Raw genomic sequence first — 23,802 nt, 5'->3', positions numbered from 1 at the left:
CTCTCTTAAATATGTGAGACAAAGCTAGAGTGTTTCCTTAATAATTTTACTTAAAGGCAGTGGGTGTTGGTCCATAGGGAGTGCTGGGGCTCCACCCTTGATGTAGAGGAGGACATTTTAAAAAAAAAAGCTCTATAAACATGATTAAAAAGTGAATTCGCCTATTTTCCTTAATGTGTTTGCCTAAATAATAATCAAAACTAGAAAAAATAGCATTTCCTGTGAAAAAGAAGGGAGGGGGTAAGGAAAGGAGGAAGAAAAGAAGGGTTGAAAACATCAACTCTGTGATCATTGTGTATTTGCTTTAAAAGAGTTCAATCCTATGTTCCTATTACAAATATGTGGTGCACAATGCAGGAAGTCTACAAAAACCTGCAGCTGTTCTGTTCATCAATTCTAGCAACAGTCTACTAGCAGTCCATGCGTATGTCACATGTCGCATGCCTGACCCACCACCAAGCTAAACGGGGAATAGCTTCAAACAGACACACAAAAGGAAAATGTCAGAGTTTTATTAGGTAGGATAACAACAATGCTTTATAAATAATATTTAGAATCTTATTTATATGAAAATAATTGTCTTAAAAAAAGATGACAGTATTTAAATGACATGAGCTGATACTGGTGGTTTGCGTCAATAAATGTCAGTATTTTAACATAAAATTGGAAATCCATTTTTAAAAGAATGAATAATTATTGCACCTTAGTCACCACATTTATAACATCTAAACTGTTCCTAAAAACTAAACAGAATATTTTTAGCTGATTGTAAAAGAAAAAAATCATATCAGATATTAGAAAAGAATGTCAAATTCAAGAAGCTTTTTTTCACATTATAATCCACAGCTTTAATTTTGTAAAACATTAAAAAGTAGCTTGGATTCGTGTTAAAATGAAAGTGCCACTATGGGGATACCATAACAGATGTGCAACCAAAAAAATAAATAAATAAATGGAGGAATGTTTTTCAAAGTGGCTACAATTTAATCTCTGTGAGAATCATGACAGGAATGCAGGGAACAATCTGTGGAAAGAAGGAGAAATTTGAACTCATTTTATGCTTATTAATCTTAGTTTAAACAGTTTAAACAACTAAATGACAAGCTGTTCTTATAAACAGGAGACAACCAGCAATTACTCAATGCTGTATGTGCCCAGTTGGCAAAAGAAATTGTCCTAATACATGAACCAATGTGTGTTACCATTTAATTTAATGAAACGTTCAGATATGTTGTTTTGCTGTGCCAGCTCTGCACCCAGCTTTGGTTTTGTGTAATTGAAAAGGAGCTTTATTTCCTGCCTAATTGTTTGCATCCACAGCTCAGCGGAGATCCTCAGCGCAACGGGGAAAGATCAGCACTGCCTGTTTTTCAGAACATTCAGTCCTTTTCGGTTCTTCTTCTTGAAGGCCATGACAAAGTGGTGCGGGGCGATCTTCCCCCGGCCCTCCTCGTCCACCTGACCCATGAAGATGTAGTTCAAGCCTGGTGAGGTCACACAAAAAACACCTGAATGCAGTGGCGGAACGGCAGAGACATTCAGGGAGGCCCGACGTGAGAGTCTGCGTGTGGCAGGTCTGTATGCCCTATGTTTATATGGACACATATAAACAGATTTACTTGTTGTTGACTGTTTGGACAGTGAGTTCTGCCGCTTACCTAACGCCTTGGATAGATCGGCAAGGGAGCAGAGGAGGCAAACTCAAAGCCATTTGTTATTTAAAACAGTCAACCAGGAGCTGCATTGTAACTATGAGCATTTATATAACATCATTTTTTAAAAACATTTGAGAAAAGGTGATTTAATTCCAGCAGTATCAAAGCACATACCTCGTCTGATTAATGGACACTTTTTGCACAGGATAATGATCTTGGTGCTCATTGTCTTCCCCGCCTGCTGGATTGCCAGGCTGTCTTCTTTATACACATTGATGATGGAGATGGTGGCGTACATGCTTCCTCCTCTCATCGCTGCAGTAATGACCGTTCCAGTTATCACTGTCACAGACAGAAAAGAAAGGAGAATAAGGGATGGCAAGCAAAAGTGCTTAAATTGCAATAATTATGCAGTTCTGCATGTGTACTTTCTGAAACAATTTTACTTATTTTAGATTGCAATGAGAACTTTTCTAAGTTAAATACTGAAGGTTTTTATAAAGAAGACTACTGCAAGTTTCTTGTTGTAGACAAGGAGGGGTTAGGGGGGAAAAAAAGGAATGTAAGCTAAGAATTTAACAGCTGCAGTACAGAAAATTTCTGCTTCATCTTATCTATTAATAAACGAGATGAGGACAGTGTTTGTCCAATAATCTTTTTGGTTCTTTTATTATCTTGTCTTTGAAGTGCAGTGGAGCCGTAAAAGTGGCATTGTGAGTTAGCAAGATCATCTCTGAACATTTGATGTTGAGTCACAACACCTCCCGCCCGGCCTTTTTCAAATCTGTTTGTCAGCCATGATCTATAAAGCTCCTTCATAAAGTCAAACAATACAATACCAGAGGTGTCATTGACATAGAGAAAGTCACATACAGTTTTACTGAGAAGTTTACATAAACCCATTATGTGCATAAACTGTCATATTGATGTTGAGCTTTTAACTGTGTCTTTGAACCGTCCTATCTTCTTTAATGATTTCACGATTAAACATAAAACATTGCAAAGTTATTTTAAGAACAAGAAGCAGCAGCATAAGTTTAGAATAGAATAGAATAGAATAGAATAGAACAGAATAGAAGTACTTTATTCATTCCAGCAGGATCCCAGCAAGTTTGATCTTAATTCAGATTCTCTTTTATCCATTCAGGGCTCAGAATTACACATGTAGACTCAAATATATACATTCAAGTAATTGTTTGTAACTTGATAATTCTATCAATTATTATTTATTATTTATGTCTTGGCAGTGATCATGATTGAGTGCATAATGTGAAATTTAAAGCATTTAGTAATGCAGTGAAATTAAAAGATCAGATCTCATCTCCAGAAAAAGTCCATAAGAAACCAATTATCTTCTAATATAAAGCAAAGCTTCCACTTCCCCCCAATGTTAAAACAAAGCAATGAAGTGGGGGTTAAAATAACTTCCTGTTTAGTCTGACTGGAGCCTCCAGAAGAAGGGCTCGGTGTTCTTGTTCAGACTCATGGAAATACAGTAATGGCTGGCCAGTGACCCTAGAGGAATCATAGATAAAGAGAACCTAAAGGGAAAAAAAACTGGACTCTCTACACTGATGGCACCACAATGTGTGCACTGACAGAGCTGAGAATATCCAGAATGGCTTTCTCAGTCGGTTGCTGCTGTTACACAGACCAGAGAACCACTTTGGACGGATGAAAGAGAACTGAACTAGATTAAACACCAGCTGTTTTAAGACTTAAAACATTGATTAGACAAGAATGTTTTCAGTCTACTGTCTCACCACTTCTAAAATCACGAGCTAAATTCCCCCTAACCACAACATGCAGGGGATATTTTCCACATCGTTTGCTCATCGGTTTCTGGCTCAAATCCAAGTGTAGATCTAACACGTATGCAGCTAACATCTCACAGTCTGTTTGCTTTACACCAAGTTACCTTCGGGCTCTAGGTGTGTGGGTGCGTTTATGTTCATACTGGAGGTTACTGTGCACCGAATGTGTACAGTACTTCAGTTTCTGACTGCCTATCAAGGCAGTCTTTCAGTTGCAAGACCAAAAAAAAAGAGAGAGGACATGATCAGGACTGTAAACAGCTACTTACGGGGCGGGAGTTGGCTGTCAAGAACTTCAGCTGATATACTGATCCTCAGCTGAAGGGCTGGTTGGGATTAGCATATTTGCAATAGTTCCACAACCCGTTACATACCCTGGCAAGTCAATATCAGCTGTGATCTATTAATTAGGGTCATTTATGAGGGTTATATGAACCACAACTTGCATTGATGTCCTCACCAAAATTGCTGGAGCAGTAATTGCTCTCAAGGGTTCCTCGTCTTTTGCATGTCTGCTGACACAAGGCGGTGGAGTACTTCAGAGCTGGAGGGGGGCACACAAATGCACATGTAAGTTTTGTCAACCATTGATGCAAGCATATAAGTTATGGCTACATCTGCTTTCTTGTGGTTTCTTCACTGGATACTTTCAGTTACACAATACTCTCTTCACTGTCAACTTCGAAGACCAATAATAAAATAATGGAATGGAAAAACATCTGTTTTTCAAGTTAGAATCTATAAAGGGAAGAAATGTGGCTTCTAGAAAATACAAGGTGACTGATTAAATATGTTTTCACTGGAAAGAGGCACAGCAGGGAGGATGAAACAAACAAAAAGCAGTATCGCAGAATGACATCATCACCTGGGGGGTCTGCCAAAATAACCTGGCCTGACTAAGGGAAAAAGCAGTAGTGTGTGGGAAAATGAGTGTTTGAATATGAAAATGAGCCATAATTGTGGGCACAGACCCTTGCCCTCACTGCAAGTCAACTTGTTTAATCTCCAGTTTACTCAGGGGAAATGGTAGCAAACACACACTTTTAGGATCAGCTCTCGTGGAATATATGCTGCTAATGGGGACTTTCCATATCCGAAACTGTGTTTTCTCTTCAGAAAAAACTTTGTGCCTTTTCACTTTACTTTTCTATCTAAAATTACTTTTAGTGTATCATACTGTAACACTTACTGACTATCAAAGTACAGTGTCCTCAACATTTCTTGGTATTCCTGATAAAGTTGTGTAAAAAGCCTTGAAATAAATCAATCTTTTATTGTGGCAGCGAAATTGCACACTATAAAAATGCAAAAAAAAAAAAAAAACCTCCATAGTGGAAGTTTTTTTTTAATTAGATTATGTGACGTTAGTGGCCTGAGTTTTCAGCAATCAGAAAGTGGATGGAAGGATAACAGAGAAAGACGAGCAGCCTAGATCAAACGTTCAGGAATCAAAGCACGGATGGCCCATTCCACTGCTACAGCACACACTGTCCCAATCAAGAAATTAAAACAACTATGACCAAAAAAATAATAAAAAGCTGGAGGAGGATCCAAACTTCTCTTGGCTTATGGGAGGGCAGGAACTGCAGCATCTTTGAGGTCACCAAGTCTCCATAACAACCACTAGTTTGTAACTATGTGCCAACTTATTATTTAAGAAGGAAGAACCACTTTTTTATACCTTTCATCAAACGTGGAATTTTACAAACACTACTCAAATGGTAAATGAAGCTGTGCGCTCTTGTAAGAACAGGTTAAGATCAAGTTCTTTGGCAACAAATACTCCAATTGAGTTTGATGTGAAATGACAATAAATTCATATCTTGAAAAATGTAAACTATTGTGAAGAACCTGTGATTTTTGTGGGACTCTTTGTCTTGCATCAAACATTCTTTGAAATAAAAAGTCTAGCAGGAAACTGAAAATAGGTGGCCATCAAATTTTTGAACAGGGTAACCACAGTCAAAAAATTAACACTCTTTCATGGCCCTCTCCGCATTCGTCAAAAGAAAAGCTAAAGGCTCAAGAAAAAGTTTAAATACTGTTTTATAAGCAAAATAGGGCTATCCAAAAATATTCTTGTTTATTGAAAGCAATTATTTCTAATTATTTTAATCTACTTAATAAATGTACTCCAATTAATAGTTGTATTTTTCTATATTTTTAGTGTGAGATTATGCATCAAAAAATAAGTGTTCCCAATAAGTGTGAAATGTGCGATAGTTAGGTCAACAACTGGATATCCAACTATTCTTTTAGTTGATATATATATATATTTTTTTTTTTTTTTCTCGTAGGAATCAAGTTAGTACGTACGTATGGGCCTAGTAGTGACTGGCTGTGTGGTGGAGGTTGGTGTTGTGGTGGTGATGGGCAGCTTCTTCGGTCTGAACTTGTAGTGTCCGATGAAGCCATCCGCAGTCAAGCTGAGATCGGACAGGAACTGGATCAAGAGGTGATTCCCCTCCGAGAACACTGGCCTAAAGAGCAGCGCAGAGAAGAAGGATCGATGATGAACTGAGATGAAGTCGCAAGATGGAGATTTTTACTAGAAAATAGTACCTTCTGCATGACAGAAATCACCTACGCTGGGGGGCTGTCTCCGCAGTATTTGCCGATTCTTTTGGCGTCATTTATTTCTGCCCCATTGAAAATGGAGACGTGGTCATAGCGGCAGTAGTTGTCCCGCTCCACGTCGAACTTCTCAAACTTTACTTCGATGATCTGCAGCAGTAAATAATTCACAGATGAATTGTCTTTATAGCCCTGCATTCTTCTAAGTAAAGGATACAGCCCAAAGTTCAAGGGAACATTTGTTCATTCGAATATCACTATGTATACATACACACATATATATATATATATATATATATATATATATATATATATATATATATATATATATATATATATATATATATATATATTAGTAGATCAGTTCAAATAAATTTAATAGTTATGTTTCTTAGGCAATAAAAAAACTCAAAATTCAGTTTCTTAGAAAATATCTTATATTCCTTTACTACCATATTTTTCCTTCCACTAAATATTGGATACTGCACCCCAAACTTCCTAGTCTAATTTCCCACATGTAAATGCTTGATATCAGATGTGTTGCAATTTTTGTATTTAATTAATGGACTAATATATTCTGTGGAGCCTCTGTAGTTTCAGTTGACTGACCTGGTTTTTTGGAGCCACTATATGCCAGAAGCAGGTGACACCAGCTGGATAGTCCTTTTCAGGCCAGTTGGGTGTTTTGAAAGTCCCAGACGGCTTGTCAAGTCTGCCTCCACAGTACTGGTCACCTATGAAGACAGAGGGTGAAATGTCATACTGTTTTTCAGTGGATGATTTTTAAAAAATGTTATTTATTACTTAAGAGTTCCTCTAAAATGAAATCAGTCAGTGTGAACTTTTGAACTTATTTTTCTGCATGCGAAAAGAATTTGACCACTGTTACAAAAATAGAGTATGCCATTTTCTCAGATATGAACCTATTTTTGTTGCTACGATAAAGACATAGTCCAGCAAACTGGATACTGAGATGGTGTCCATTACAGCTGTGAACATGGCTAAGTACAAGGAACCATCCATTAAAATTCCACAAAAAAGACAGTAGATGAGACATCAAACAGAAAAATACTCATTTATCTCTAAGTGATACTTTAGACTGTGGTTTTTAACTGAATTCCTCCCCAGAAGAACTACATCAACAAAAAAAATACAGCAGTGAGAAAATCCACATTTTGCTGAGAGTAAAAACTGACATGCACCTCTAGGTTACTTTGCAGGAACTTTTATTTTCAAGTCCTGTACTGGACAGTTTAGACACCAAAAGCTAAAATGCAAAGAGTACTTTCTAAACAAGTAAGGTCATCTCCATTGTACAAACTAGTTCACATTTCAAAACTCCATACTTTTCCAGACTCATTCAAACATTCTAGAAGTTTTGGCCTTTTTATTATGTTCCACAAATCATGAAACAATTCGATCCTTAAGTTGGCTTTTAATTTAGCATTCCTATTTTAATTTAGCATTCCTATTTTGATGCTTTCTTTGACATCGGGGCTAAATAAATTTTATTTCAAAAAGTAAAACACAAATCAATTAATTCAAATAGGACTTGTATTGCACTATATTCTTTTTCTTTTTTATTGACTCTTATCAGTGATTTCTCAGCCAGCAACTCATGGGTTTCATGGGTTTGAAAAAAAAAAGACATAAAAAAAAAGGAAATTTAATGTAACTGTAAAAAACAATTTCCTATTTAGACATTTTCATTTTTAGCTTTTGCACAGTTTAACAATGTAAAGATAAAGTGTCAGCTTTGTTTTCTTTTTCATTACAATCTGGAAATGAATGAAAGAAAATTTCGTCCTGATTTGATATGGTCTAGGATCCCTTTATCTTACACAGTTCGAGAGCAACTTCTTTTGCAACACCATCACAGTGCTCACTACGAGCCTGCAAACCTGAGGCAGTCGTTGTCAGAATATATCTTCCATAACCATATTCCTATCTTCTTGCCTACCTCTCTCACGAGGATGGTCAGCAAAGAAATCCGCAAGGAAGCCGCTGCCAGCAGTGTTGGCATCAGACACCATCTGCAGGAGCATCTTGTTGCCTGTGGACACGAGGGATCCGGGCTTGAAGGTCCCACAGAAACGACCAAGTCTCTGCCCATTGACATGAGCACTGTGTACATCCACGTAGTCATAGCGACAAAGGTTGTCGTTCTCCAGATCAATGACGCGAAATGACAGTACGACCACCTTCCCTTCAGGAACCTAGGTTGAAAATTTCACATGGCATAGAACACAATAAAAGTAAATTTTTTAATGATGACAGTTTTACTTGCTCTATACAGTCTAGTGCATGGCGTTAGAAAAATGTAAAAAAAAAAAAAATGCCAATGCAAATAATTTATTAATAATAATAAACAAATATTTTCCACGTCAAATGTGATCTGCGTCAAGACACAATAAGTGAAAGAATGCAGCTTAGTCTTTCATCCAATTTTTAACCTTTGTTTAAAGTAATCAGATTTCTTAAATCTAATTTCAGAAATCTGATTAAATTCAGTTGGCAATGTGTTCCAAACAGCCCATAATGGAAAAAGCAAACTGCCTAATCAATGTGGTATTTTACTGCTTCTATGCATTTCATTTGGGTTTCATATCATACATCAATAACTCCTGGTTTTTGGTTTTCATTAATGGAAATTGGTTTTGTTATACCACTTGCTACCAGTTTTGAGCTTTTAGCCTCCTGCTCATTCTTTGCTGCCTGGATTTTGGATTTCTGACTTCATTAAATTGTCATTTCATTTAACTAAGGTGGGTCCACAGCGTCTCCCTCACCACCTCTCACCACATAACATGACACAACTCTTAACATACATCCACAGTTACAAGGGAATGGTTCAGATCAAAGCATGTTAAGTGTTAAAATGGCCCAGTCAAAGTCTGGAAACGTTTTCTTAAAAGATACATTTTTCTACCAGTTCTGCACATTCCATATGCAGAGCTGGTAGGAACATACTGTGCAGATGAACAGTTTGAGCATACTTCTGAGTGGCTGCTCAGAAGTATTTTTAGAATGAAACTAGTAGTTAGATCTGTCATATTTGACTAGTTCAACTCTTTTGAACTTTTGGAACTATCAAACTTTTTTCTCCATCATCTTCCTAAGTTATGGTTAACAAACAGGTAAATATGCAGCTAACTGGACTCACTGTGATTCTCCACACACATTTGGTGTTTGGAGGGTAAACTCCTGGGTAACCTTGGCTTCCAATGACTCCAGACTCCCCTGTGATGTTCCCGCCACATGGAAAGATTGCTCTGAAGGAGACATTTTACACATAATGATGCCATTATAACAAAACAGGATTTTTTTTAAAAACAGAACGTGATCTGAATTTTAATAAGTTCTTAGCAAATAAAAACATATATGGCGCTTAATTATATGACCAGAGGCAGCTTAGATTGCAGAATATTCTTCTCGAAACCCCTCCTGTCGTCCTCGCCACCCTTTCTGTTACATACATTCGAAATAATAAGAAAATAAAGATATACCTCCGCTGAGACTGCGCACAGACTTCTGTGAGGAAGAGCAGAGTCCATGCGCAAAAGATACTGCATGTCCTCCACATGGTGTTGTGAACAGAGCAGGCGGTGCGCCTGTTTTCACTCCGTGGCATTGCGCTCAAACGGCTGAATTTGTGGCGGCGATGAAGAGGGCTGGTGTGCCCAGGAGTTTCTGTGGGGAGTTTGAGCAACTGCAAGATCGAGCACATGAATATAGAGTTAGTCCAGAGATGTAGGAGGGGGCGGAGTAATAAAAAAGGAGGGTGGAGAGGACGCCGGAAGTGTGTATAATATCTTCTTACTTCACCTGGCCAGGAAAGCACTAAGAAGATGGCATGATTAAACTTGACTGAACTTTTATGCATGATTTCACATTACTGTAGCCAAATTCCTCCTTGGGGCGGGGGCCCCAAGGAGGAATTTTTATTCCACTTTTTAGGGAATTGCAGTTCAATTTAATTTAATTTAGTCCAGCTAAGACAAAAAATGGAGAAAAGCAATATTAATTTGAATAACGACAAAGAAAAATCGTCACGAACGTCAAAAGACGATGAGATGTCAATCTCAAGTGGGTGGCAGGAAAGCGCCACCTGCTGGAGTTTTATGACACTCTAAATGTGAGTCTCCAATTTAACACAAAACTGGTTTAATTCCGAAAGAAAGAGTAAATTCGCAATCTCTCACCCCCCCCCCCTCCCCCCAAAAGAAAAAAAATAAATAAATAATATAACCTAAGATGTCATCAATGGAAAGTTCAGTGAAAGGAAAACGTTTTGAAAAAAAAGGTCTCCAAGAAACACGGAGAGCTGCAGCCTTGAAAGCCCAAAACAGACTCAAATGAATTAACAATATACTTTTATTTATTTTTGCATTTTAATGTATACAACATTATGTTGCCACCACCTAAATGTTTTCAGTAGGGAAGTGGCATTCATGTTATTATTATTTGACTGCCACATAGTGTTTTGCCTGCCAGAAGGTTTATTTATTTATTTATTTTTGTCTATTTGTCTGTGTTACTTTCCAAAGCCATGTCTTTCTGATAAAAAACAAAACCACTCTGAGATATCAAATGCAATCCAAAAAGGTTATCCTTTTCTTTCAGATTTCGATATCAAGAGAAATCATAGAAGGCCATATTTAATTTTTTTAAAATGTGAATTACTCATTGTTTTTTCTAGTTTAGTAAACACAACATTCTCACTGACTCGACATTCGATTGTAGGTCCTGTGCATTCAACTTAGCTGCTATCGGTGATCGATTTTCTTTTCAGTTGCACAGAAAGATGGCGGACCGAACGCCTGGCTCTCAAAAAGCTAGCGCTAAGGTGAAATTTACCGTTTGTTCTCGTGTTAGCTAATCTGTTCCTATCGTAGTGAAAGCTGGGTATTTTTTTAGATTCATGAAAAACGTTTGGTGTTAACATGGTAGCTGCCGCAAGAGCTACGCGCGCTTACTGAAAAGTGACACCTCGCTCTAACGAAACCTATCCATGCTAGCATAGCTAGGCTAAGCATATAGCTAATGCATCCCGCGACTAAGTCGGTGTAGCTATTTACAAACCGCATCAAAGCAAAGCTGATAACTTAAAGTAGTCACCACACAAATGATAAATTTTTAAATATAAAACTTAATGTATATTCTTTCTAAGGAGCAGACGTCATGGTAACGTTTGTAGCTCAGCGTGCTGGATTCAAGCAGTCCCGCTGCAGCTTGCACCGAGCTGCTAGGCCTCTGGTTAATTTTTAGACGTCAGACTGTAACTTAGAAGAAAGTTTACAGTAAACGAAACGCATACAGTCCTAAACAGATATTTTGTCTGTCTTTTGCAGTTTTCATTGTATACGTATCGTTATAAGTTACAGTTATGCACAAATTAGCTGTCAAGAGTGTCTGTCATTTTGTCACAATAACACTGAGCATACCCAGCTCAGCATCTGGTTACTTGAATGTGTTGTTGTGTAACCTTATTTTCTTATTTTAAGATTATTTTTATTGTCCCGAAACACAAAAAACTTTCTTAAAACAGTACATAATCGTACAAATAACCAAAACAAATACATTTTGTGTAATTATAACAAAAGAGACATACAACCAGGTTACAGTTGCTTATAGAAATTGTCATTCTGAGCCCTGGTAAACATTGCCTTGAAACGTAGCTATTCTTTGTTTACATCGACAGGCGCTGCTTGAGAGCAAACTCAAATCTTTCAGCATTGGTAAGATGGCTGTGGCAAAAAGAACTTTAAGCAAGAAGGAACAAGATGAAATAAAGAAAAAGGCAAGTTTGCACTTCTTTTTTTAATTAAGATTACTCATGTAATCAGTTTCTAAAAGGTTTCCATGTCTCCTTATTTTTTGTTGATTTTTCTCGTATTCAGGAAGATGAGCGAGCAGCGGCTGAGATTTATGAAGAGTTTCTTGCTGCTTTTGAAGGAGGAGGAGAGAGCAAAGTCAAAGCATTTGTCCGAGGGGGTCTTGCAAATGCATCCAAAGGTACAGTGTTTGGACTGTTATCAGTTATATAGCTACAAACTGTAATAATGGTGCGTCATGCTGCACAAGGTGGCATTACTATGTTTTATACCACTTATGTTTTTTAACATAAGAAAATGTACATGAGGATAATCATTGCAGGGGCAAGGTATTAATTTAAGAAAGAACATTTTTGCCCAAGAAGGAAAACAGACCAATTGTGGGAGATAATTGTGTTAAATTGCTTTGGAAATTAGAAATAGTTTTATTTATTTTGATAGGAAGTAGTGTTGCATTATATGTTGAGAAACAATGCAAAAGCTTTTTATATGAGCTGGACATCCACTTATCAGACATCTTGACAGATTTCTAAATCCCTCATATTATCTGTTTTCTAATTTTAGAATGCAATATTTATTTTTTTAGGAAGTTTTCTCCTAAAATTTAGCATATTGGGTTTAAATTTGTCTGAATAACATTTTAGAATGCAACTGCATTGGTTTTTGTACAGTAAAAAAAAAAAATTGCCTGAGAAGAAACAGACTAAAAATAGAATAAGAGTGGCTTATAGGGTTGAAGATTTCTAATAAGCAATTCTCTAAATCTCAGAATTATAAATAACTAAATAGAGAAATACATCCTTTGATAAAACCATATTAAAAAGATTAAGAATCTAAAATATAACTGTATTCTGATTTATTTTTTTCTTTTGCACTTCTGAAAAAGTAATGTATCACAATCTTGCATTTTTGTGAGCCCTAAGGATCCTTTCTGTAGTCAATCTTTAGTTCTTCTTCATGCATGCTGCAGAGATAAAGTCAAGAGTAAGAGAGAGCAGTTGGCGTTACACAGATCTTAAATACATTTGCACTACAAAAAGACCAGAATTGACATTTTAAACTTTTTTTTAGTATTTATATTGGTTGTATTCCCTGTGTAGTTCGTAGCTCTTTACCTGAACTTCAAGATTTACTACAAAACTGTCAACATTTGCTAATCGAACATGCTCAGTGACACATGGAAGAGGACACTGAGAAAGATTAACACCTCCTATATCCACATGCTTCCTCTAACTTCTCTTTTGACACCACTCATCCTGAAAATATAATTAAGTTGCATCTTTATTTTTAGCAACAACTCCCACACCAAAGAGTGTTGTTGTTAATTTTGCTTCTGGTTGCTTTGTTGTGGTTCTGTTCAAAGACTGGCAAATAGAATGGATTTTTAGTTTCTGACAAGTTGATCTCTGATGAGGGTAAAATACTAGTCATCCTGCTATTTCTGGGCGCTTCTCTACTTTAAACCAAAATAGTAACAGGAGGATTTTGAAATAAGAATACGGTTTGTCTTTTCAGAGGAATCAGTTTCTGATGACAAAAGGGGAAAGTTATACAAGCCCAAATCCCGTTTTGAGACCCAGCCAAAAAGCATCCTGCCTTTGGAGACTCCATCTCAGTTTTTACCAGCAGACAAAAGAAATGTAAGTGCTTTCAAGGTCAACTAATTGTGTCCCTTGTTTGTGCTTTACAATTTATTTTGTTAGTAATAATATGTTTCTGTTTTTCAGACTTTAAAAAAGGGCAGTGAAAAGGAGAAGAAGAAGAGTAACTTGGAACTTTTTAAAGAAGAACTTAAACAGTATGATTTATCATGTGACACTATTACTTTCTATTGGTCTGTGTGTGTGTTTTTAAAAAAATAAAATAGCAAAATATATATATATTGAATTTCAATATGTGCCACTTGTTTCAGAATCCAAGAAGAAAGGGATGAAAGACACAGGATGAAAGGACGCGTTAGTCGCTTCGAGCCTCTGCCTGGATCGGAGGGAAGACGCTCCTGTGAGTGAATTTAAGCTGCTTTAATGTCTTCTGTGTACTAACACGGCCCCGTCCAGCACGCCTCACTCAGCTCCCCACCCCCTATGTGCTCCTTTCACCCTGAAACAAAATTTATACTGCTTTTCTGCTTCTTTTAGCGGATGGTTCTTCAAGAAGAAACCGTCCGTCCAGTGGTAATTTTGACTTAATACAGTGACCGTGAATATCTCCAACTTGCTGAGAAATCGAGTCGAGGTTTCAGACAGCAACGGCAAATTCTTTTCTCGTTTCTGTGTCTGCAGTTTTGGACGACTGTGCGCCAGGATCCCATGATGTCGGCGATCCATCCACTACTAACTTGTATCTTGGAAACATCAATCCACAGGTTTTTTTGTTTTTTTTTTCCCCCAGACTCATATTGAAAGGCAAAATAAGACAAAGAAGCTTAGTGAAACAGCTTTGAATTGAATTGTATGCTGTAGTTTCAAATACTGCTTATTCCAGATATAGAATCCTGCAGAGAATTCTATGTGTTTGGCAAATAGTTATTTCTGTCTCTGCATATTTTTGTAAATATTTTGTATTTGAATCATTACAGATGAATGAGGAGATGTTGTGTCAAGAATTCGGGCGGTATGGCCCTCTGGCCAGCGTGAAAATCATGTGGCCGAGGACGGATGAGGAGCGAGCTCGGGAGAGGAACTGTGGATTTGTGGCCTTTATGAACAGGAGGGATGCTGAGCGAGCCCTCAAGAACCTAAATGGTACTTTTTTCTTCATAAGACTGCAGAACTCATATTTTACACCCTGATGATGTAAACACTTCTTTTTTTCTGCTTTCCTTTAATTATAGGGAAAATGATCATGAACTTTGAAATGAAATTAGGATGGGGCAAAGGTGTGCCCATTCCCCCCCACCCCATATATATCCCTCCCTCCATGATGGAGCATACACTCCCACCCCCTCCCTCCGGCCTACCCTTCAACGCGCAGCCCAGAGAGAGGCTAAAGAACCCCAATGCTCCAATGATTCCTCCACCTAAAAACAAGGAGGAGTTTGAGAAGGTAACTCAGAATGTCAGCCTGAGCTTTCATGGTATATGGTAGTGTTTATTTGTGCTGGTATTGTGCTAGGTATTGTAGTTAGCAGTCAGTGCAGGTTTTATTTATAGTTTATTAGATTTTTTTTTTCCTTGTTAAATTTCATTTACTAGATTTTAATAGGAAAAGTTTGGATATATTCAGTTAGCTTGTCTAATACATAAGTGTTTATGGGTTTTTGGCGTTTAGTAACAGGAAATGTGTTCTCTCTGTGAAGTTTCAAATGCATTTTTTATATTTTTCTCCTGTTGCCTATTTAACAATACTCACATTCTATTGTTTATTATCTGATGTGACTTCATATACAGACTCTGTCGCAAGCCATAGTCAAAGTGGTTATCCCAACAGAAAGGTACATGTTTTTTCTTTTTTCAAATTGGTGTACAAACATAGAAAAAAACCTAACATCCCATTTTGAAGCTAAAAGTTTGATCAATTGATCATTGCATGCTACAGGGGGGCAGCTCAGTGTGGATGAGCAATGGTTGAGGCAAATGGATTCTCTGTTTATATGCCTGAACACAATGTAGCACCCACACATTTTATCTTGCTCCTTCATTTATCTCCATTGTTCATGTTTTCCTTTAAAATGATTAGTTGAGTAGAGATTTTTTGAAGAGAGGTTTTTAGTATTGGTTCCCTTGCTTTTAGTGAAATTGAAATGCCTTTGAGAAATCTCATGTTGAATGGTTTATTTGAAAAGTGGATAAATCTTGAGAGTAGTGGAAGCTAACAGCTAGTCAAGAAGGGGCTCTGGTCTCAGATAATTACAGCAACATTAACCAATTGTCTTGTCATTTGTTCACTGATGTAATTTTATGCGATCAAACAGATTTTATACACTGTCTTAAAAACTAGCAAATGCATTGGTCTCTTACGGAGGTCTAGGCGTTAAACATCTCCCAATATGGTCTTGTGTTTAGAGATGCACTTATGAAAAACTGTTTATGGCTGATTTTTATTTGTAAAGCTTAGATTCTGAATTTAGCCAATTAAGATATATCATTTAGGAAGAGGAAGATATAAGGACCGAATTCAAAAGATCATCCCTGCTGTGAAAACAAGCTTTGATAAGGAGAACAGGTGGCTTTACTGTGGCTTATATTAGCACTTTTTGTGGTTAGCATGATTAAAATGGCAATCTCTGTAGAATGTGGGCCTTTACTCTGAGATTTTCAAAAAGCTTCCAAATCCAAAATGTTTCTTTAGCCTACATAGGTTGGAATCTTCATGTACAGCATTTTGTGGTACATAGTTTTCCTTTAATGACTTCCTGCATCTCACACACACACATATATATATATATATATATATATATATATATATATATATATATATATATATATATATATATATAATAAAACTGTTTGTGAAATTAAATCTCCACTATAGATGAGGAAATAACCAGGGTTTGCATCACAAAACCTCACTCCAAAAAATCCCTCCCTTTAAATCTATAACAAAGCATCACCACCTTCATACTTCCACATCATAAACAGTTGATTGTGTTAATCTAGATTAGTGACATTGAGCTCTACCACATTCACGACCTGCTGATTCTAGATCTGAAGCCACCTCTCAGGCCATTGCTCACTCAGACCGTCTCCCCCCTTGGCCTCTGTCACTCTGTGGGTGAGCTCAGTAAATCTGGCCCCCAGCCAAGAAACCCACTTTAGAATTAGCTTCCGAATGACCTTTGACATTGGCCTTGGTGAGCAGCACAAGTTGAACTGTCTGCAGCAGCGAGGGACCTGAAAAGCCTCATGGGATGGATTGGGAAAGTATACAGAATTTTACCCCGCCATTGGTACGATCGGCTCCAATACACATAAATGTTATCTGTGTTGTCAAATGAAAGACACCCCTTGTCTTATTGGCTGATTGTTTTCAAGCTGCAGGACACATTTCCCTTAAAATCGTCACAAGTGTTTAAATAATCTCTTCTGCACCATATTCAGTCAACACAAAGTCCACCAGTTGATTGTTTAAGTAAGGCAAAGAATCCTGTCATATTTTTTTTTTTTTTGGTTTTTTTAACTTCAAACTAGTCTGGAGTTGAGTGGGATGTAAAAGCCATTGTATTGGCAAAATATTTTTGTCATAACAATGTCATTTCAGTGCTCCCCACATGTTCCCCAGATATGTACTGCTCCCTCTGTTCTTTCTGTATCATTTTTAAGTAGGATCATTTATTTGATACAATTCTGGCAGTGCAATGTAATTAAATCAGTTGCACTTTTGCCTTAAAGAACACTGGTATTTAACATACCACAGGGTTTCTGGAGGGTCTTTAAAAAGCCTTTAAATCTATTCATTTCATAGGACTGACATGTCATCAATCACATAAATTAATCTTAAAATAATTTTTGAAGTAAAGTGAGAATAATTTAAAAAGCCTTTAAGTTAACTTCTTTATCTGGAAGGCATTAAGGTCTTAAATAATAATAAAAAAGGTCTTAAAATGTTTGAAATATGTGACAGAAACCCTTCAAACACATGAGTAAATTTAAGTAATAGAAAAGATTAATTTATTTTAAACTCATGGTTGGTTTCATGTTAAAATAAAATTTTTGGTATTTATATCAATGTTGACCGAAATATGTAGTTACAGTTATACTTCACTTGTTACTGGTGATTTGACACCCTTTTAACAGTTTTTCCCATCAGATTTCCTTTAAACAAAACATATTATTGTACATTTCCAGAGCATTGAGGCACCATCTGCTTGTGTCACTTTTCCAGATCATTTTTGTTGTACCCAAAAAGTGGATGTTTGTGGTCGTAGCGTCAGCGTTTTCAGTGATAAATGGCATAATTATAAATGACAAGTAATGTAATTTTCAGAGAACTGTTGTGGGTGTCAAACCGCCAAAGCATAATTTATACTTTAATGAGGGAGGCAGGAAGTAGTGCTCAAGACTCCAGTCCAGTCTGAATCAGTTTGCTTTAACTGTGTCTTTCTTGTAGGAATCTGCTCTCTCTTATCCACCGCATGATCGAATTTGTGGTGCGTGAAGGCCCAATGTTTGAAGCCATGATCATGAACAGAGAAATCAACAATCCAATGTACAGGTCAGTTAAATTACCCAATAAGTATGTTAGAAGCTTATAGTTTCTACTATTAGCTGACTGTTTACACAGTTAAGACTGATGGTGGTTATTGTTTTTTTCCAGGTTTTTATTTGACAACCAGAGCCCGGCACACGTATACTATCGGTGGAAGCTCTACACTATACTACAGGTTTGTCGTTAAAATTGAGAGAGAGAAAAACTGAACTTTAACTTGTGATCAGATTTCCTGCAATTGTTTCTACATCTTTATATTAAATGTAAATGCTTCATTTTTCAGGGTGAATCCCCGGCCAAATGGCGAACAGAGGACTTTAGAATGTTTAAAAATGGCTCTCTATGGCGTCCGCCTCCTCTTAATCCGTACCTACACGGTCCTTATGATGATGGCGATGAAGAGGAGGAAGAGGAGGAGGGAAACAAGAAAGGCTCCTTGAAAGAAGAGTAGGATTATGACCTAAAATGGTTGCACGTTTTATTCAGAATATGATTAGACTTTACCTTGCTGTTTAACTTAACTTATGATGTTCGCGTTGATTTTATACCTCCAACAAATTTAAAAACAAGGCTTATCATAGTTATTTATAATAAATTGTAAAAGCCACCAACCTTTTTCAAAGTAAAACACAAATATTAGACATAAAGTGCTAGTTTATAGGCCCACCCTCAGATTTGGCTCAAACTCACCCCATGAGATTATGCACCGAGTCCATGAATGACATCCACTAGGGGGAGCTATTGAGTCTTTGAATTTTGCTTAAAATTTTTCATATTCAGCTTATATGCTACACCATTCTTAAGGACATGTGGTTTTGAAACGAATATATTTATACCTGCAGAAAGTCTGAGTAATTTGTTTGACCAGTGGTCATAATCTGCCATATATTGTATGAATGAATCAATGTTTCCAAAATAAGGATAAGACCCAACAAATTGGGAAAATATGCTTTAATACAAATTTGTAGCTGCATGATGTAGGAGAGCTTGGAGTTGAGCATCTGCTCCTCTGCACTGAAAACAGTCAATGCAGGTGGGTCAGGCATCAGGAGCCCGCCAAGGTCAGACCGTTTGGTTGCACCAAGACCCCTTCTGAGCCTCCATATAATGCTGAGAAGGAAGTTTGGGTTTCACTTCTAAACTGGTAGGACTTGCAATCCATCGTCAAATAAGTGGAGGACAAGAAATATGGATGATTAGCTAGAGAGCTACTGGATTTGATATGAGAGTATGAACCAACTCCGGTCCTTAGGGGGTGATGTTCAACATGTTTTAGATGTTTCTGTCCCAACAGAGCTGAATTATCTCCTCACTTTGTGTACAGCATAATTCCATTCAAGTCTGTTTTAAATGCAATTCAACAGATGTAGAACAACCAGAATACCTTCTGTTTTGGTCTGGAGTTAGCCACCTTCAGGATGAACGTTGTTTGGTTATAAAGTGATGCTGTGTTCAGGGAGCGGGACAAACTGGAGGAGATGCTTCGCGGTCTGTCTCCGAGGAGGGGAGACGTGGCAGAGGCCATGCTGTTTTGTCTGAACCATGCTGAAGCTGCTGAGGAGATTGTGGAGTGTATCACTGAGTCCCTCTCCATTCTGAAGACCCCTCTACCAAAGAAGGCACGTCCAGAGCTCGGTGCTGCCTCCCTCCAAACATTCGTCAACGACCTCTAACCGTCATGCTGCTTGTTAATCTTTCAGATTGCACGGTTATATCTCGTTTCTGATGTGCTGTACAACTCTTCTGCCAAAGTATCCAATGCGTCTTACTACAGAAAATAGTAAGTTTAGTTTAAATAGAATTGATCATTTGGTTATTTTAAATGAATGAATCTCGGTGAGTAAATCTGTTTTTGTTCTAAATAGTTTTGAGACGAAGCTCAGCCAGATTTTCGCTGATCTCAACGCCACATACAAGACAATACAAGGACACCTGCAGAGCGAGAACTTCAAGGTAGCTGCATTAGTTTATCAAACTTTGCCGGTGATTCATATCACTCGGCTTATGTATTTGTTTCCTTTTTCTTTGTCGTAATAGCAACGAGTGATGTCATGTTTCCGGGCGTGGGAGGATTGGGCCGTGTACCCTGATCCCTTTCTCATTAAGCTGCAGAATATCTTCCTTGGACTTGTTAATCTCTCCTCGGAAAAGGAGGTCCCTCTTGTTGTAGAGGTAATAAATCACACATACATCCCCAAATTTTTATTTTCACTTGGATCATGCTTGATTTTTCTCCTCCTTGTCCTGTTTCAGCCTGAACCTGCAGAAGACCTCGATGGGGCTCCTCTGGGGGAGTTTGTAGATGGAGCCCCTCTGGAGGACGTGGATGGGGTCCCTATTGACGCAGCACCCATTGATGGGGCACCAATCGATGGAGCTCCTCTCGATGATTTAGACGGGGTTCCTATTAAGTCCATTGATGACGACTTAGATGGAATACCTTGTGAGTGAAGCCGGGACCAGCACAGAGAGGCCTGAGGAGGGCAAAGTCCTGATCAGGACACTCCCAAATATAAATGATCATTATGGATTGTTTCAAATCTCCAAATAATAACTTTTATTTTGGTTTTGACAGTGGATCAGTCAGCGGGAGCGACTTTCAAGGTTGCACCCTCAAAATGGGAAGCGGTGGATGAGGCCGAGTTACAGGCTCAAGGTAACGTTGGGAAGCCTCTGCCTGTCGATCATATTTAATCTTTTCCGTCTTTGTAATTGAACGTCTTCACTCCTCAGCTGTAACAACCTCAAAATGGGAGATATTTGAGCAACCGGAAGAATCAAAGAAGTAAGATGGCTTTTTGTTTTCCATCTGCTCATCAAGGTAAATACTTATGAATTTGCAGACTATTTTCACCACCTTATTATATTTCTGTAGGGGTGAGGCAGACAGTGATGATGACGACAGGAGCCCTCGCTCAGAGGATAATCGGAGCTACTCCAACCCCATCAGAGACGACTCTGATATGAAAGCCAAGATGTCTGAAATGAATGAGGAGAAACGCACCAAGCTCAGAGAGATTGAGGTTTTTGTGTTTTTTAATCTATTTTACAAACTAAAATATTTGTCTAAATAATGTAGGGCTTTAAATGATTGATTGAAATGTTTTCTTTTTGAAGTGCATTGATTTACATAAATAGCACAAAAAGATTTAGGAAAAAAAAAACCCTTTTGGAGCAACTGGTCAGCCTCTGTTCTACATGCAGTATCTGGCTGAATATTTGACCATAGTTCACATTAGAAATTGTAGATTCCTCATTTTAACTGAGTTGGTTTCTTGGCACACATCTGTCTCCTTTTAAGTACAGAAAATACACTTGTAGAGCTGAATAACTTCCTGCATTATCTGTTCCGTTCATTCAGAAAATTCCGGTTTATCAGGTTATCCGAGGAATCATAGCAACGCAGTTTGAAATGTAAAACACAGCAGCGAGAACTATCAACTTTTCAGTATCGCATGTTGAATTAATAGAGGCTTTAGCTGGCCTCCATTCAAACGGCCAAAGTTTGCGTTATTGTTTGGGATCTAATCATATAAAAATATGTTGAACTTTCCTACTGCTTCCTTGTCAGATCTGGTCGTAAATAATTTGCTCTGCTGCTGTAAAACAGCCTTTATTACCGTCTGCTGGTTTTGTGGCCACTATATGTATTCATTTGAAGTAGTCTTTTTAGCATTTATGTTACTTATATCTTTTTATAACAATTTTCTATTTTACAATGTTTCTGATAAACCTAAGAAGTGCAGTTTAATATTGTTGTTTTGCTAGTTTATGGCAGGATTTTTATTCCCTTGGCACTGTTGTTTTCTAGTGCAGAGAATTTTGTTGTATTGTCACAGTTTAGCATTTGTTTGGTCTGGTTATTTGTTGACAAAAATGATTAAAAGATCAAGACAAGAAGATTATGCCAGGGAGGAGAATGCATAGTAGCAGGATATCATGGTGCAATACATTTTTGACAACAGGTTAAAGTCATGAAGTTCCAGGATGAGCTGGAGTCTGGGAAAAGACCCAAGAAGGCTGGGCAGAGTATCCAGGAGCAGGTGGAGCACTACAGGGACAAACTGCTACAGAAGGTAAGAATCTAGGTTATTGTTACGTCTAATATGACACGGGACAAAACGATTACCAAGCTTCTTTTGCCATGGTTTTAAAAAGGAGAAAGAAAAAGAGAAACTTGAGCGTGAGAAAGAAAGGGAGAAAAAAGAAAAGGAGAAAGCAGAAGCCCGGTTAAAAGAACTGAAGAAGGAAAAGGAGAAGGATGACACACCAACCAGGAAAGAAAGGTGATTCAGACATTTTAAATAGAGTCAGAATTCTAAAAGAAAAGCTTCATCTTGACTAATGCACCATCTGCCTTGTCTCCCTCTCCTCTCAGAAAGCGGCATCACAGCGGCTCTCCCAGCCCATCGAGGAGCGGCAGCAGACGAGGCCGGTCATCCTCGCCGCGCTCAGAGAGATCGGAACGCTCCGATCGATCATACTCTAAAGACACATCGTCACGCTCATCCCATAAAGACTCTCCTCGGTCCAGCAACAAAAAATCGTCCAAGAGGTAAACACACACTCTGCATTTGAACATTTATTCTAGCTGGTATTCCGTCTTCTCCGTCTAGTCTCAAAATAAGATCATTGGTTAATTTATTACTCTAAGTTGCCCCTAGTTATGCGTGTGTCTTTTCAAAGTTTACAGAGCTCTGGATGTAGCTCTTCAAGGCTGCTAAGTGACATTACCCACACAGAAAAATGAGTATTTTTCTAGCATCAGCTGAAAGGGTATGAAGAAGCCATTACTCCAAAAGCATTGTGAAAATCCTGATCACAGTTTTAAACTGAACTCAGGGACAAAGACCTTGATTTCTAAATACATATGAGATATGATGAAACTAAAAATAACCATGATGACCACTGCTACGCATGAAAGAAAAAGGGAGAACTTGCAGGCCTGAGAAAACCATCCCAAATATGAAGTGCGGTGTTGACAGCATCATGCTGTGTGCATGTTAAGCTACAAGAGGGACCAGTCTGTTAATCTAGATGGCATTCAGAGAGAAAAATTAAGTGGAAATATTAAAGCAGCATCTGGAGATGCCAATCAGGAAGATAGAGCTAGGGAATAAATAAACTTTTCTTTTTAAAGTGCATGTAAATACATAGTTTAAATCGTATTGGTACGGGAGAATTTTAAAACTTGAGCTGTTTTTAGGAACTCTAAATGTGTAATGTCCCTTTAATCCCACTAGATCTCCATCTTCACCTCGCACACCGAAGCGATCGAGGCGGTCACGCTCCAGGACACCCAAGAAATCAACCAAGAAGTCCCGCTCCAGATCTAGATCCCCCCACCGATCTCACAAGAAATCTAAGAAGAGCAAACACTGACATCTTTTGTTTTTCACTTGTAAACCAGCCCCTCTCATCGTCACCCCATTTCTGCGCCGCGTTTGATTTAAAGGTGGACTGATTTGGCAGCTGAAGATCTGCTGTAGGTTAACGGACGAACACCAGAGAGTGGAGGGTGTTGCATGAGTTGCCATCTGGTGTATCAGATAGATGGGGCCACTGCTGTTTTATATTGTAAAGATTTAAAAAAAAATGTGTTTGTGTGTCCTAATTTCTCCACCTTACAATGGAAATCATCCATGTGGTAGACCACACCCATGTAGTGTGAGAGGAAAAGTCTTACATTCATGCTGTCGACTTCTCTTTTTGTAGTTCACATTAAAAAGAATTCCTAATAAACAAGTGTCATTTTTAAGATGTCTGGAGCAATGACTG

At 37.9% G+C, this 23,802-nt stretch overlaps 2 protein-coding genes across 4 annotated transcripts; one reads left to right on the top strand and one right to left on the bottom strand.

Annotated features, from left to right (window-relative positions):
• Positions 1–341: 341 nt before the first annotated feature.
• pcolce2b (procollagen C-endopeptidase enhancer 2b) lies at positions 342–9,759 on the bottom strand. 2 transcript variants are annotated; one of them, XR_006369482.1, is made up of 10 exons: positions 9,550–9,759; positions 9,207–9,315; positions 8,004–8,259; positions 6,653–6,777; positions 6,057–6,193; positions 5,786–5,949; positions 3,930–4,013; positions 1,830–1,997; positions 1,301–1,484; positions 342–1,024 (listed from the first exon to the last, which is right to left on the bottom strand). XR_006369482.1 is itself a non-coding variant. In XM_044104816.1 (9 exons), exons 1-9 carry the CDS (start codon positions 9,672–9,674, stop codon positions 1,354–1,356), a joined length of 1,299 nt encoding a protein of 432 aa, XP_043960751.1. In that variant the 5' UTR covers positions 9,675–9,759; the 3' UTR covers positions 345–1,353. The 2 variants fall into 2 exon arrangements, 1 of the variants encoding a protein (XP_043960751.1); XM_044104816.1 differs by having other exon boundaries at positions 345–1,484.
• Positions 9,760–10,772: 1,013 nt separating this feature from the next.
• LOC122824525 (U2 snRNP-associated SURP domain containing) lies at positions 10,773–23,766 on the top strand. Of its 2 annotated transcripts, XM_044105296.1 has the most exons (26): positions 10,773–10,889; positions 11,745–11,843; positions 11,944–12,058; positions 13,393–13,517; positions 13,605–13,675; positions 13,790–13,878; positions 14,016–14,051; positions 14,160–14,242; positions 14,456–14,621; positions 14,711–14,922; positions 15,267–15,310; positions 17,926–18,030; positions 18,133–18,199; positions 18,308–18,471; positions 19,481–19,643; positions 19,725–19,804; positions 19,890–19,977; positions 20,062–20,196; positions 20,278–20,467; positions 20,600–20,680; positions 20,758–20,809; positions 20,900–21,047; positions 21,990–22,100; positions 22,183–22,310; positions 22,403–22,579; positions 23,268–23,766. In XM_044105296.1, the coding sequence occupies exons 1-26, from the start codon at positions 10,848–10,850 to the stop codon at positions 23,404–23,406; spliced, it is 2,910 nt and encodes a 969-aa protein (XP_043961231.1). In that variant the 5' UTR covers positions 10,773–10,847; the 3' UTR covers positions 23,407–23,766. The 2 variants fall into 2 exon arrangements, with proteins under 2 accessions (XP_043961231.1, XP_043961232.1); XM_044105297.1 differs by lacking the exons at positions 10,773–10,889; positions 11,745–11,843; positions 11,944–12,058; ... (5 more) ...; positions 14,456–14,621; positions 15,267–15,310 and having other exon boundaries at positions 14,798–14,922.
• Positions 23,767–23,802: the final 36 nt, after the last annotated feature.

This window comes from Gambusia affinis, linkage group LG21, assembly GCF_019740435.1.
Source record: "Gambusia affinis linkage group LG21, SWU_Gaff_1.0, whole genome shotgun sequence".
In the NCBI taxonomy this organism is placed as follows: Eukaryota; Metazoa; Chordata; class Actinopteri; order Cyprinodontiformes; family Poeciliidae; genus Gambusia; species Gambusia affinis.
This window is presented reverse-complemented; position numbering and strand designations above follow the sequence as displayed.